The following is a 15709-nucleotide window of genomic DNA, read 5'->3' as shown; positions in this document are numbered from 1 at the left end:
GCTATGTCGCTCACAAGGAGGTTCCGCAAAATACCAGGGAAGTAATACAGTGCTCTGAGAATGGATACCCATGATTAAGCGTGTCCCTGAAGAATCTGCAGAAAACATTATCGTCCATAGACGTCTTTTTCACATGCGCCTCTCTTGTCCAAGATAGACTCCGACGTAACCAGACTCGCTATCAATCAAAAACTATTTATAAGAAGGAAAGATTATCAAGCGCAGCTGTGACAGGAGCTGGAGGCCAGGATGCGTCCGCAAGAAGAAGCTTTTGTACAGAGGAAAGAAAAGGGTAAAGAGAAGGTTAAGCAAAGCTGTATGCCGCAAAGCAATCAAGGGCAGGGACAAGGGAAGGATGTGGAAAAAACTCGTGTGGGAATAATAGGTATAAGAAAAAAGTAGAGTTGCACCCAACCACCCGTATGTGTATACCGAACGCCTTCTATCGGGGAATCGACAAATGGTGCGACAAGCAAAGAAGAAGAAGACTACTCGTCAAACAAAGATAAGAAACAGATCAGAATGCAGTGGCAAGAAACCGACATGGAGCCGTCAAACACATGATGTTAGTAAATGGAAGAGTCAAGATGGGGGTTCGGGAGGGATATGGTGGGGGATCAGTTCGACTTGAGCGGGCTATGAGGGCTTTGCGGCCGGTGGGCGCCTGTTGTCAGGGACGATTCCACTCGCGTCAATGTGTTGGCGGAGGTGAAGCCATCGGCTGCTTCGAAGCTCTGTCGGGCTCTATCGAATGAGTGTCGTGTCCGTTCGGCTGAGGATCGTACGTAATCGACTGCCTGCGGGTGGGCATGCCGGGTGGTGTCAATACTAGAAGCATAGGTGGTTCCGTTACTACCATTCTGGCCGCGCGGATTATGCGTACGAACCGTCGGGGCAACGGATTCCGCATAGATCTGCTGATCATCTGAAAAAGGATTTTGCCTCGTACCAGAATCGACCGGCTTCCCCAGGTCAGAGGACGCCGCAGAACCGTTCGCAGAACCAGCTGCCTTGGGGACATACGTCTCAAACTCATCGAGATATTTGAATTTGCCTTGCGTGATTTGCTCACGGATAATGTCGACATCAAGCGGGAAGAACACCTTCTGGACGGACTTGACCACAAACCGAGGAAGAAGACATATTGTGACTGTCAAGAGAAGGATGACCCAGAAGGATAGTGTCCCATACGTCTGAGCAGCGGCTCCATAGAATTGGGCGGAAGCTTGGACAGATGAGTAGACTCCAGTCCAGAAGAAGATAAGCAAGCAACTGATCGCGTTGATCAGCACCGTCAACCAGTCCCACCTATAGGTGTTCATGAGTATGTAGGTGTTACTGGCAATAACGGCACAAGAAGCGACCAAAACACCCATTCGATTGCGATCGCTGACGTCTAACCCGTTCTCAGTGACGAAATTCGCTGGCTCGTACAGGAGATATGGCATGTAGTAACAAATGACCGATTGATAGAAGCCGTCAGCCATGTGCAGCCTGTACCAAATTAGCTCGGTATCTCAAACGGACAAACGATGGGCGATACATACCAGAACTTCGTCTGAGACCACTCCAGCCTTTCAATTCCCCTCATATACAGCTGAGGAACGGCGAGCGATACTTTGTCATCGACATCCTGGTCGAATATTCCCATTAAGATGACGGGTAATGACGTGAAAGCAAGGTTGACCAGGATGATATAAGTGTAATCGAACAGGTAGGAGCCATCAAAGTCGTTGTAGATCGAGTACCAGAAGAGCGCGAAAGTCCAAACCAAGTTCTTTGAGGACGATTAGCTGAGTACTTCGTAGTAGTACCTGCAGAGGCACTCACCTTGTAAAAGAAGTTGGCAGTCGTTTCTCCCAAGCGTCGGTAGGAGTAGCGACCATGAACAAGGATAAGACGCTGTAAAAATCGGAATTGCCCAATGGCATAATCCGCCGACATGGCGGCTTGCCTACCCTCTTCACCGATGATACCGACTCCAACATCAGCCGCCTGAATCATGGCGACATCATTAGCTCCATCACCAATGGAGAGGGCCATGATATTAAGACCGTCCTTCACTAGCTTGACGACAGCTGCTTTCTGGGCGGGACTGACTCGGCAACACAGGACAGATTTGCATTGCTTGCAAAGGAGGAGGAATCTCTGCTTCATCTCGTCCGTGAGCATCAACTTTAGCGTCTCGCCATCAATAACAACAGCATGAGTCGCTTCGGGTGGGGTATGATCCTCTCGCGCAGCAATAAGCTCTTCATCCGATCCCGTAAGCCCGAACTTGCGTAGATGTTCGTCCAACTCCCGAGAAGCCTGCTGCCGCTGGTCTCCGGGAATATTGAAAACGATAAGTTCCATATCGTTGGTCAAGAGATTGCAAGAAAACCCGATGTTGATGGCAGTTTCCACTTTATCGCCAGTAAGCACCCATAGTTTGATACCTGCATTGGCCAGCAGGGATATAGTATCAGGTACACCGTCCTGCAGCTTATCTTCAATGGCGGTACCTCCAATTAGCATGAGATCCTGTTCTATGGAACTTGCGACATTTTCGAGTTTCTCTTCGCGATCTGTGAGTGCAGCTGCGGCAATGTCATGCTCCTTGCTCCATGCCCGATACTCCTCTTCTGAAAGCTTTCGGTCTGCAACGCAAAGTGTTCTTAGACCTTCGCGCGCGAATGTCTCGAGATGCTTTGCTGTTTCCCTCCGAAGCTCTTGTTGCTTGCCTGGAGCAAGACGCGAATAAATGATGCTATCTGCGCCTTTGCAGAAGAGTCTTATACTGCGATCAGGCATGCGGACGATTGCACTCATTCGCTTTCTGGTTGAATTGAACTCGAGGGTATTCAGAACGGTGTACGTACGTTCCTCGCCCATGACATTCACAATGAGGTCGTCATTCGAGCGCCCAAGCAGCGTGAAGCCACAGTCACGCGCTGTGCCAACAAGAGCAGCCTCGTCAGGTGATTGCGCCTTGAACTCAATTTGCGGCGGATCGCCAGGAGTATGCTCGGTAATCACCGAATGACAGACGGCAAGAGCAAGCATGAAATGTTGCGTGGCCTGTTTCTGGGCTGTGCCTGACTGGCCATCCATGTCTGCAACGTAGTCTGGGGATATGAAGGTTAAGTTCTCGTCACGGAGATATGGATTGTCATGCACTTGTCGGAGCAACTTGATCATCTTGGTCGTATCCATGGCAATCTTTTCGCGAGCCCGTGCAGCTTCAGCGTCGGCATCGCCCCCTTCTCGTCGGACAAGACCAATCTGGGCTTCTGTAAATGCTTCGCCGTAGGATACACCATTTACGGTGCATTTCTTGAAGTCCATGACGTTTTGAGTCAATGTGCCGGTTTTGTCGGAGAATATGTACTCGATCTGCCCCACATCGTCGGATATGTTCCAAGACTTCGGTATGCAGGCAATACCAAGCTTTTCATAATACATGAAAACGTCGCTGTGGATGAATATGGCCTGGGCTGTGCGGACGATTTCAAGCGAAATGTAGAGAGAAATTGGCACCAAATTCTGAAACAAAATCAGGGCGACCCAGAAGGTAATGATACCGGTCACCGCAGGAGAGCTAACATAGGGTGTCTCAAAGTATTTGAGTGACCTATTATCTGAACCCCACGCCACACCGTTAACGATGCCGGAAACGAGACACATTATGAACAAGATAATGAAGTTGTAGATAACGTTCCAGTTTAGATCCTTGGCAAGCTGAGGGCGTTTGCTAGGCGTTTCGCCGGAGTTAAGCATAATCTTTGTCTCAATGCCGGTGAAAACAACAACACCTAGCACCCACTCAGTATTACGCAGTGAGCAGCCACGCAAGAGCAGATTGTTGATTGTAATCGGTTCCACCATCTCCTTCCGAGGCGCATCGGGGTAATCAAGATCGCGCTGGTCCCAGCGTAAGGCGCCGTTATAGGCGTACAGGTTGGGATGAGGAGCTTCGCTCTCAATTATAAACTCCGACCTCTCGCAGTCGCGCGCGTGACGGACTTTACGGCCACAATGGAGGGCTTGCCGAACTTTCAGGTTAGTTTCGCCATCGAGACTCTTCGTTTCCACGTAGCACGCGCCGTCTGGGTCGGATGTTGACAGCACCACAATGTCCGCAGGAATGGGATCCCCATTATAGAGTCGCACAAAGTCACCGACCTGAAGACTTTTCCAGTAGTCACGTTTGAACCGTGCATTGCCAACTATCTGCTTGGACATATCCACCACACTGCCAGCTTTTTTCGCAGCTAACGAGTTATCTGAAGGCGCAATACTAGCACGACGAGCGGCTTTGTCCGGGTGAAGGTACTGGCTTGGTTCCGGGTTGGGAAGAGGCCAGTCCGAGCGAGCATCGGGAACTGGGGAAGAGACAGGGGTCATCTGAATGGCTTCATCCTGACCGTGATCGCCATGATCCGATTCCATTGATGCCCTGGGAGACGCAGTCGTTAAAAACGAAGCGCGCCTCTCGGTGAACGCGGAGTCTTCGTTCTTGTTGTCTTTTGAGAACGCGTCTCTGAGCTTCCGGTACGTCCAGATCGTCCCGCGAGTACAGGCTTTCTTGAAGCGTCGCCACAAGGATACACTATCTTCGGTAGAATTCACGTTGTGCCAATCGACTAACCGGTATACAGGCGAATTGTTCAGCTCGGTGTCAAGTACTGTCCGACGCCAATCCTCAATGCCATCTTTTATAGCCGTAACCACAATGATGACAATTAGAGGTACCGTATTGAGGGCAGGGTTGTCAACACCGAATATTGAGAAGAACTAGCGGTCACATACTATTAGCTCTGCTCACTGCGAAATCAGCTTATCAAAAAGAGATGGCGGGAAGCTTACACCCAAGATAATGATGAACAAGAAATAGATATTGGCGATGTTTTGAAACTGGAACCACAAATTCTTCGGGACGAAGGTTATGGGCGTATACTTTGCAGTGCGGACCTTGTTCCGCGGATAATTCGCTAAGGGATGACCATCTTCGTCCCTTTCAGATTCAGGCAGCGGAACGTTGACATAGACCTTCCTATTTCCTTCGCCTGAGCTTGTGGGTGCCGGTGGCTCTGCCGCCGAGTTGGCCGCAGTAGATCTTCGTTTTTCGTCTCGGTTTTCCTGGCGCTTGTGAAAGCGATCCATGATAGAAACGCGTTTCCGCATACCTCCGGCAGTGGAGGCTCGATGAGTCGCCCATCGTTGGCGATTCGTCGGCGTTGAAATGTTGCTGTCCGTCTGTTGAATTGGAGGTGGTGGAGGTTCGAGCCTATCCGGCTCGGGGTTGGGTGAAGCCATCCTGGGCTAAAGGTCGCTCGCAAAGGACGTCGACGCGCGAAATCAAGCGTGAAGAGTATATTATGGAGCCTCCGCTCCAACGAGCCGAACCCGGCAGCGCAACCAGGATCCCAATACACTCGTTCTGAATATCGCGCGATGCAAAGTAAGGCAGGATATTATGAATGGGAATCCGCCAGGGCGCGGCCAAATGTTAAGAGGCGATCGAGGTGGGCGTCGAGACGGGCCGGCGACGTTCGGTGGTAGGCACAACACAGGGGAAAGGCGGCTGGAGGGGAAAAATGAGGAACGAACGAAGAGATTCAAACACCATGAGCCATGAATATGCTAAATGAAAGATATATAGAATGCAGGGGTATCGTGAGGAACGATCCTCATGCAGTTGGGAGAGCTGGAGGGGAAAGGGAAAGATTGAGAGAGCAACCACTGTTAAGGACAGTGAGCATTTCGGGAGCACAGGCTGACAATGCTCCCCCAAGGCGCGGGAACGTGGACATTACCACAGCAATAATACCATCCTGGGCGGCACAATTCTTGGTAAGCACCGTTGGTTGCTGTTCTTTATTACATAAAGCCCAATCAATCATCTATCCTCCGCAATCTATATGAGTTTAATTTAATTCGGGAGGATACATTTCTATGACGCCTTTACTCCGTGCTCTTCTCCTTTGCACAAAGTGCCGCTGTATCCTGGACCTGGGCTCTCGACAGAAGTCTACTCCTTCCGCAACTCGGTTTGAACTTTGAATCCATCTGACATTATTCATGCTTGGGGTACAAGTTCGAGTCTCACCTTGCAGCTGAATCGGACTGGGGTTCCATCACTTCCGGTAATCTTGAGTGTATCCAGCTTACCATACCTACCACAGGCTGGATCTCCACGAGGACCTGCGGCCCAGCCTCATCCAAGCTGGCAATGACAGGATATGGCTCCCACGCAAAATCTCAAGCGGAATTGTGGCAACAGCCCTGCGACGGAGCGCCGGTACGGGCATCATTGTTCGCATTGGAACCGAAAGCTCGGTACGAAGTACAGATGGAGCCTGGAGGCGACCGCCATGGACGTCAATGAAGAAATTAATCAGCAACGGTTCATCATCCGAACTGAGGTGCGTACTACTCCGTACTTCTGCCGGAAATTCGGCCTCTACACTCGGTCGAACCAAAAGATCCGCACGCCTTAGAATCTCGATTTGATTTTGCGCGTTGTTCGTGCTCAGATCCTCGACATAAAACCAGCGAGAGCCGGCTCTTCCGGCGCCGCGGACCCTTTGTCTGGCGCTAAATTACGGAGGATGTATACAATACGACGTTGATATCAATTGGCTCCATACTTAAAGTCTTCAGGCTGAAACCGACTAGACCTTGCCTAGCTACGGGCCATCGTGGATGGTGACGCGAAACACTCCACCTATCGCAGTGAGCCGTTCGATCACAGTCATGTCTGTAAATCCTGGGCTTTTCTACATAAGAAGTACATCCTCTTGGGCTTCGAGATATCCAGGCTCAGCGCCAGCGACAAGCAGTGATACGATCTGGACTTCTACAAGAGGTCGAGGCACTCAAAAGGGGTTCTAGCCGGAAATTTAGGCTTTCAACATGACAGTCCGCTTTGGCGCCTTACTGTTTACAGCTTGTTGGTTCTGGATCGCTTCACTAGTCTATCATGCTTCATGAATCAAGATCACAACTCGTCTCAGTGAATTTCGGCCGTTCCGGGATTCGGAGTCCTGAGTGCACGCTGCTCTTCCCCTGTCCCCTTTTGGACCTTGGCCTTTGGGGTATCTACTGGACTCAATTAGATCTGCTCTCTTCGGGATCAGATTCTTCCAAGGTTATCCGTACTCCGTCCGGATGAGTATTCGGTTCCGCCTCTTTGAATGCACTGGCCAGGTTTCCGAATTACGTATAGCGTGGCTCCATATAACGCGTACCCCAAGCACATCGTGATTTTACCCTTGCTCGAAAACGTTGGAATCGGGTCTAAGGTTGTTATCTTGAAGCCGGTTTGATTGATTTCACGAATAAATATTTGCACTGCGCTGTCAGCACAACACTGCCTCACCTCGAACAGACCAGCATATACGGCAGCCTATCAAGCTGTCTTACATACAGTCTGTTGTCAAATCCCTACGTACATTCATAAGCAGCACAGCCCGGTTGCTTCACTATGTTTAGAATATTCGTGTCATCCGGAACTTTAGCCTGTCGCACCACTGGAAGAGACGGGGCAAAATGATGAATCTTGAAGTTTGGTGGAGATGGAATACTTGAAGATCGACGCAAAGAGGGGCCGGGACCAAGTTCCCGCAAGGCTGTTCCTAATCAGGAGAAATGATACGGCCGCCCGGGGTCCCTGGGCGCCTTCCAATGTCTATAAGAATATAGTTCTATATAGAGCACATGCATGTGCTCTGGCAGCTTTGCCTATAAGTCACAGTGTAACTTCTCTCACCCACGAGGCTATGTATTTTGCCAGATTCACCTCCGAGTTCATATTCCTGTTCCCGCCCCGTCGAGTTGTATATATTTCGCGTTTCGAGAAGGCACGACAACCATGTGAAACCCGTTCTCCGCACGTATGTTGCTCAATAAATCAGTGGTGAAATACTCAGCCTGTCATTGGAAAAATGGTAGGTACCCTGAAGGACACTGTATCAATGCGGCCTGGCTGCAAATGGAAGTCAACGGTTAGCTCATCGTAGGAAGTAACAGGATGCCCTGAGGTCCTTGCTCAAACAACGACTTTGACGCAGAAAAAGCCCTTGAAGAGTCTCTAATCAGACGTAATTGTTTCACCAGTCCCAATTTCGCAAGCAGTTGGGGAAAGCAGTGAAAAACCATGTATAAAGAGAAAGCCCTGGTCATGTGACTTCGCGATCCGCTTAACGCGTTCGACGTGGATGTCCGACAGACTCCTGGAAATCAAGCTCGAGAGTCAAAACTGCATGCGCACTACCAAAACGGCATGTCTTCGCCACAGAAAATCACAAGTTTCTTCAAGCGTCCGAAGTTTGCCCAGACCGATCAAGACACTCGACTCGAATCTCCGGGAGAAGACCCCGCGCCGCAGTCCTCACCTCTCACGGAACTCTCATCACAACTATTGCCGTCAGATGTCACAATCCCGGACACACCGGGCGGCCCGTCGGCGCAATTGAAACGATCATTGTTACTGTCCGCAGGAACTCAAAACGGGAATGATGAAGCGCCGCGGTCGAGCTTCCAAACACCCCCGACAGGTGCAGCAGACCATGACCCAGCGCCGCAATCGAGTTTCCAGAGTTCGCGGACAGGGACCCCGTTCAGCTCATCGCAGCGTATTACAAAAAATGGAAAGCAGTTTGTGACCAATTCCGATAGCGAATCCGACTCAATAGGATCGATTGATTCTCACCAAGACATTCTGTCCATGTTCCTGCCCAAGGCTACTCCGAACCCCCAAACTGGCAAGGATGAGGCGAAGACGATGCGGGATCGACCGGCACCGAACGTTAAGAGTGTTCCTTTATGGAAAATGGCACCGCCAAAGTACAAGAATACGCTGGATAATCTTGTTATACAAACGGTCGATGACAACGAGATCGAGGCTAGGATTACGAAGATAAAGGCCTCAATCGAAGCTGAAGCCGCGCGCAATGATCATAAAAAAGGCGGGGGAGGCCTGAATGAAGAAGTCCTTGCGTCTGCACTAGATAACGGTAACGATGATAGTATAGGGCTTCAGCGTATCATTAATGCTGTACGACGAACGGAAGCTTTGGAATTGAAGAAAACTTGGTCCTTCTTCGACCTTGAAACGGAGCTACCTCCCACCCAGGAATTCCCTCGCGAGTGTGTTTGCCCGGGTACTTACTTGGCTGTACTACGAGGTTAGTATTCTAACTTCTACATGTTTTCTTCATGGTACTCACAGACTTTAGATCCTGAATCACGAGAGCGACCTTTTTATTCTGGCATTATTGATTATGCTATTTCGAAAGACCTCATAGCCGACGAGCTTGTTAGGTGGATATTTTTTGCCAGTTGGTTTCTACTCTCTCTTTGAGGGGCTCTTACTTACATCACTTAGTACCTTCTGAAAACCGGGATAATCTAAGACATGCTTACTGTAGGGCATTAAAGGTCTGTCAAATCTACTTAAACATACTACATGTCAGGAGCTAAAATCCTCAAAGCGTTTGTCGCCCGGACGGATGAAGTCCCTCATACAGCCAGAAGACATAGATACCCTGTTCTGGCATATGAGTGCGAGGCCTGAGGCTTTGACTTTGACAGACCTGATTGTGCCAGACACACATCTTCGAGGTCGGTTGAGTTCGTCGATTCCGAATTATGCGTATGCTAAACGCTATATATAGACAACGCTCCCGAGTCACAGCCTCCGCATTACACAGCTCTATTATCAGTCCTTGACTTCTTTCGTGAAGCCGCAGCCCGGTTAGTCGAGCCATATGGTACAGTGCAGAACTCCGCTAATTGTTTACTAGTTTCGCAGATGATACCCGAAACCGCATTCTGCATTATCTCCTCCGTCTTCCACTCGACACTTCCTTGACTCAGGACTTCACGCTCTGCTCAGCCATAGAACAGACCATAACTGCCGTGCTTGATGAAACCCCTGCTGAGTTCGCTGATGAACTTGTAATTCACATCTCTTAAGGCCTTCGAGGAAGGATCTCGCTAACCACGGGCAGGCAACTAATATCTGCTACATCGCCCATTCCACCCTGCAAGACGCAGAACTGCAAAGTCGACTCTTGGACCACATTGCACCAGCAAATGACTGGATCGCAACATTAAGACGGCGTCTGGCGTATATTTTCTTAACAAAGGATTTCTCAGTCAGCCCTGGGTCCCAGCACAGAAAGGCAGAAGTCAACAGAATCAACAATATCCTCAAGCATCCACGGTTCAACGTGAAGCGCTGGAAGAAAAAGGGTGCACCCCAGTACGATTACGCCGAACTCATATCTATCACCACCTTTCTTGAGATAATCATAGACTCCGGATGGTCCGAGACCCAGTTCCCCGACAGGAGAGCGGAAGACGAGTACAATAAAGAGGTCGACGTGCTCGCTGATCGAATCAAGAAGATATTCTCCGCGATTGAAGACTCGGGTGCGTCTCATCTCATGCGGACTTTAGCAAAGGGGGCTCTGGAATCCCTTCACTATCGCGTCCTCTATTCCGTGAGAACGAAACCGCGCGAAAAGAATTCCTTGTTTGGCAAGTACGATCCAGAGGAAGACAACCAGACTACTATCAATTTTCCYCCAGCAGAGAAGAAGGAGAAGAAGGTTACTATTCTCAGCAATAAACCAGAGACCTGAGATAGCTAGGCCTTGGAAGCTGTGAGATACTTGCCTGTGATACGCATAAATTTCGATGCCGCAGCTCGCCGCGAACTCGATCGTCTTTCTGAACATTACCGGCGCATCGACTAAGTACTGCATGGCGCAGCACTTGCTCACCCACCCTTGTCTACGACTGTGGACGCCCCCATTACTCAACCCTACGCCTGGGGCAGACTCCGCCATCATGGAATCCAATACAGTCTCCCTATATGTTACCAGTCCCGCGTGAGGATACTCCACCAGACCTTCGTGGCCAACGCAATTGCACGAGCCGGCTTTCTTAAGATACTGGACCGATGCTAGGCAATTCGCATTCAATATGCCTTATAGTTTGCCTATGGTATCTATCACGATTTACCCGACGCCGCTAGCGTCTGCATGTACTCATATCGTTTATACCTTAGGCCGGGCATTCGAAAAGGCCCAGTATCAGATATGAATGCACTGGTCCTCGGGGGCATAGTATATCACTAGAAGCGATTTCTCTCCAAGTCCTTCCTCCGTTACCTCGTAGATAACGTTCTGCAATGGTAGGAAGGCGAGTAGACTCGAAGGTGCGTAAGTATACGCTTGACATCCTAAGTGATAAACTCGGAGAGGCTTTGTAGGGAGTTTTCCTTATGAACAAACACCGCCGTGTATAGTATGCTAATATCCTAGGGAATAGTCAAGGAATCCACGACAAATAGACGGAAGTTTACATAGTTACAAAGCTGAAATCAAAAGAGGCACGCTGATTTCGTTGAGAACAAGAAGAGCATATAGAGCTTAGTCGTAGAAGCGTCGGTTAGTGTTCTTGCCGAAGAGCGTCTCCCTCACGGCAGGAAGGGCGTCGATCTCGAGTAGCCGCAGTCGCTCCTCGAAGGTGTTGTTGATTTCAATCTTGCCGTTTCCACCGATGATGGAGACACCGCCAGCGCTAGGAAATCAAGTCAGTAAGTGAATTCAGATCTGATACGGGACAAGACAATACGTACTTGTCATCGGGCAGCGGCTCCTCCTCGTCCAAGTTGACCTTGACTTCCCTGCCAACCGCATTCTTGAACTCCTTCTCCACCTCCCCGATAGCCTTCTTGACGGCGTCCTTGTCCTTCTTCCTGGCACGGACATCCACGTTCGACTCGTTTAAAGCATAGAGACCCTCCAGAATCAGCGCCTGCAGCACCTCCTGATACTTCTTGGCATCTTTGGCGGCGATGCCGGAGATCTGACCACGGGCTTCTTGGAATAGCTCGTCCAGAAGCTCCTGGCGGGCGCCGAGGACGCGGAGACGGGTGCGGTTGGCAAGGGTGGAGCGGGTAATCTGTTGGGACATGGCGGCCTGCTTGAACTTCTTCTCGTACTGGGTGTCAATGGCGGCAGTCTCCTGGCGGACGAGCTTGGACTTCTCAATGGCGAACTCTTCGTCGGCTTTCAGTTGGATCTCGCGACCTTTCTCGAGAGCTTCCTGTCGGATGAACGCAGTCATCTTGCGGAGCTCCCCCGCCACCTAGTTATTGAGAGTGCATGAGCTTGAGAGCTTCATCTCTGCCTGTTTGTTCACTGGAGCTGCGCCGTACCTGGTCGTCGGAGAGAGCATGGCTTTGCGACATCTTGCTTGATGTAGTAGACCGCGAGCACGGCTAGTATCGGGGGTAGAGGAGGACAAGGAATGTGGGCGCGGGTCTCGGTCTGGAGTTGAGGTTGGACAGGTTAGCGTTGGGTTCCGCAGCACGGGCGTGGACGAAGCATGTGGTAAGGTCAGAAGGAGTTTGGTGGTAGGGGAATAGTCACCTAGTCAGTTCTATCGTGATATCCGCGCGGGTTGTGAGAGTGGAAGCAGTTAGGGTGATGAGGGAGAGTCGGCGTGCAGTCGGGGACGGCTGCCATTGCTTAGTCGGTTTGGATGACTTGGCGGGTTCAACTCCAGACTTCCCGCAGCCATGAGATCACTACATCCCACCCCCTTGAAACGTTCGCTTTCTGTGACCTCTTTTATTCCTCTCTCCGACTTCAAGACTCTGCGACATAACGTGAATATGGCTTATTATTCTCGTTATATCTTCTCTCGTCCTGTTTAACGTCCTGCGGTGTCTGAGTCTAGTCTGCTCCCCACACTGCCACCAATGCATGGAGTTACCCCGTGATGGGCAATCTTGGTGACCTGTCGCCCCAGGGGAGTGTCGCGGTAAGCTCTCTTTTGGGACATAGATCGATTACTCGTACAACGACTGATGATAGTCTGCATTGCAGATTGGGGTTCTTGTCGGGTTGATCTCGACTAGCCTGCAAGCGATCGGACTCACCCTCCAGCGCAAGTCGCATCTTCTCGAAGATGAGAAGCACCCATACGAGCTGCGACGGCCTCCTTTCAAGCGGCGGAGATGGCAGGTACGGACTACAGACCTAAAATATGGTTAATACATATGCTGATTGCCGAAGCTGGGGATGATGATGTTCGTTGTTTCAAACATCGTCGGGAGTACAATCCAGATCACGACGCTTCCGCTCCCTGTGCTTTCTACCCTCCAAGCTGTCAGTGATCCCAACTCCAGCTGCTGAACCTTACTGAATCTATTCTAACAGTCGGGGCTCGTTTTCAATACCGTCTTCGCTACGTTGATTCTCGGAGAAGCTTTCACTCGATACTCGCTAATAGGTACGCTCTTGGTATGCGCCGGCGCGGTTCTTATAGCGGTCTTTGGAGCTATCGGAGAGCCAGCGCATACCCTCAATCAGCTCCTCGTACTTCTCCGCGGTCGGGGTTTTATTCTCTGGGTAGCTGGAACGGTCATGCTGTCGATAGTGATCTTCGCTGGATCGAAGGTTCTACAGGCCGTCACTTCTCGCTCAAAACACCCAACGCTCCGAAGTTCATACGCACCACGTCTCAATCTAACGCATAACCGAGTTAGGCTCATACGCGGACTATGCTATGGGATGATAAGCGGCATTCTATCCGCCCATACGCTCCTCCTAGCCAAGTCGGCCGTAGAGCTACTGGTCCGGACAATCGTGGATCGCCATAATCAGTTCAATCGCTGGCAGTCATGGGTTATCCTGCTTTTAATGGTTAGCCTTGCGCTCTTGCAACTGTACTACCTGCATCTGGGTCTGAAGCTTTGCAGCACCAGCATTCTCTACCCGTTTGTCTTTTGCATTTACAACGTTATCGCCATTTTAGACGGCTTAATATACTTCCGCCAAGTGTCGCGACTCACAAAGCTCCACGCGGGGCTCGTCGCATTGGGTACAGTCATCCTCCTAGGAGGCGTTCTCTGTCTTTCCTGGCGACTGGAAGACATTGACAGCCATACTATGGCCGTCTCAGGTCCGTCCCAAGCCGCCATAGGCCCCGGAATGGCCGCCATAGACGAAACCACTGAGGGTCCGGTGAGGCTCGACTTAGACGACGAAGAAGAACGGATCGGCGAGCGCGAACCCCTACTCCGTCCCCGTCCGCTCCAAGAATCAACGCGCCAGCGAGCCCCAAGCCTCCCTCTCTACGCAACAATGTCCAAACACAAACGGACCTCCTCCACAAACATGGACCCAGCCTCCATCTGGGCTGAACTCGAAGACTCCGATATCGACATCGAAAACGCCCCCACAGGCGCGCGATCCTCCCTCTTGACCCGCTTCTCGATCGACCCAATCCAAACCCGCCCACGAAGCAAAAGCGGAGCCCCCTTCCGCTTCTCATCAGGCTCAGGCTCCGGCTCAGGCTGGAGCTTAAGACTCCCACGCCGGTTTCAAAACGATGCCGCTAGCAGCAGATCACAACCGCAGCCTCAACCGCGGCGAACATCCTTCTCGGGCTCAGGCCCGGGTCCCGAACAGCGCCTATTACTCCCGAAGCGACGAGCGCTAACCACGCTCACTGGATACGGTACAGCCTCATCGACCACCTCACTTCCGGAGTCAGGCGGTCACTACCAGTACCAGCCAGAAAACACATCGCCCGACTCGAGGTCAGCAACAGGCCGTCTTCTCGCCGGTTCGAGGAACGCGCTTGGAGCTTGGAGGACGGGAATGCAGTACTTAGCCCGTCTGACGGGGACGGGGGCGGGGACGGGAACGGGGAGTAGTCGGCGAAGCGCCAGGGAGCGGAGAGCACTTGACTCAGAAGCGAACCATATACCTCCTACTACTAGACATCATGATACCCCGGGGCCGGAGCAATAAAGTCTTACTTCCCTGCCTGCTAAAGGCAGTCGAAGCTTACCTTGCTATGATATATGGATACACCGAAAGACAAGAGATGTACAGTATACCGATATGATAATCTATAAGTCCTTGACCCTTTCTGTCCTTTTTGTCTTTCGACTTTCTACTGGATTACATTATACCCAATGCATTTGTCTAGCATGGACAATTTACCTCGCTATAGATGTACAGGCTAATCCAAGCCCTATGTTACCATATTAGTAGATGAGATGTTGTATTTGTTCAAGCTGGTTTGAAGAGATGAAAGAAAGTCCCAATTTTCCCCATACCATACATGACGCGTTTATCATAGCGGACACGGAAATGCTACCTACTCATTCCAAAAAGTGTCTGTCTCCTGCTTCCTGAGCCATTATTTCACTTGCCCGCAAGCCAGTATTGTATCGAGATAGACAATCATCTTGGGAGTAAGGTAATCAATCGACAGAGGAATCGAATAATATGAAGAACAGATGCGTTAGGAGATAACAAATAAACCGCAGATTAATCACTCGAAACAGATAACCACGTTCGCCGTAAGTAGATGAATAGAATAAGAAGACACCAGAAACACCGCATCTTCCCCCATCGTCTAGGAAATGATTATGAGGTGATTGTCGATGACATCCAAATAATGATATTGTATACCAGGTCAAGGTTGCTCAAAGCCTGCATCAACCAATCACCAACCTGGACACTCGAGTTTCTTTCTCTAATTTCTTTTTTCTGCATTTTTGGGCCATTTTCGGGGAACGGAAGGATGGGAAGACGATGTCATTAAAGGGGATAGGTAGCATGAAAACGAGATAATGCCAACACCGAGATCGAGTATCCGGCGTCCTGCAACACTGAACCAGGAAGCTCGGGAT

At 50.5% G+C, this 15709-nt stretch overlaps 4 protein-coding genes across 4 annotated transcripts; 2 read left to right on the top strand and 2 right to left on the bottom strand.

The window, feature by feature from the left end:
• Window positions 1-617: 617 nt before the first annotated feature.
• On the bottom strand, window positions 618-5298 carry DSM5745_07819 (Phospholipid-transporting ATPase; the record flags this gene model as incomplete). The annotated part of the gene is made up of 4 exons (XM_026749835.1): window positions 618-1494; window positions 1548-1777; window positions 1831-4776; window positions 4849-5298. 4 exons carry the CDS (start codon window positions 5296-5298, stop codon window positions 618-620), a joined length of 4503 nt encoding a protein of 1500 aa, XP_026601867.1.
• Window positions 5299-8266: 2968 nt separating this feature from the next.
• DSM5745_07818 (uncharacterized protein) lies at window positions 8267-10631 on the top strand (the record flags this gene model as incomplete). The annotated part of the gene is made up of 7 exons (XM_026749834.1): window positions 8267-9170; window positions 9222-9323; window positions 9371-9423; window positions 9477-9606; window positions 9660-9738; window positions 9789-9942; window positions 9996-10631. 7 exons carry the CDS (start codon window positions 8267-8269, stop codon window positions 10629-10631), a joined length of 2058 nt encoding a protein of 685 aa, XP_026601866.1.
• A 792-nt stretch (window positions 10632-11423) lies between these two features.
• DSM5745_07817 (H(+)-transporting V1 sector ATPase subunit E) lies at window positions 11424-12247 on the bottom strand (the record flags this gene model as incomplete). Its single annotated transcript, XM_026749833.1, has 3 exons — window positions 11424-11574; window positions 11633-12144; window positions 12215-12247. The coding sequence occupies 3 exons, from the start codon at window positions 12245-12247 to the stop codon at window positions 11424-11426; spliced, it is 696 nt and encodes a 231-aa protein (XP_026601865.1).
• Window positions 12248-12780: 533 nt separating this feature from the next.
• Window positions 12781-14819, top strand: DSM5745_07816 (DUF803 domain protein; the record flags this gene model as incomplete). The annotated part of the gene is made up of 4 exons (XM_026749832.1): window positions 12781-12822; window positions 12876-13025; window positions 13077-13169; window positions 13221-14819. The coding sequence occupies 4 exons, from the start codon at window positions 12781-12783 to the stop codon at window positions 14817-14819; spliced, it is 1884 nt and encodes a 627-aa protein (XP_026601864.1).
• Window positions 14820-15709: the final 890 nt, after the last annotated feature.

This window comes from Aspergillus mulundensis, assembly GCF_003369625.1.
Source record: "Aspergillus mulundensis strain DSM 5745 chromosome Unknown scaffold_8, whole genome shotgun sequence".
Taxonomy (NCBI): domain Eukaryota; kingdom Fungi; phylum Ascomycota; class Eurotiomycetes; order Eurotiales; family Aspergillaceae; genus Aspergillus; species Aspergillus mulundensis.
The sequence above is the reverse complement of the archived record's forward strand: the minus strand, read 5'-3'. Positions and strand labels throughout refer to the sequence as shown.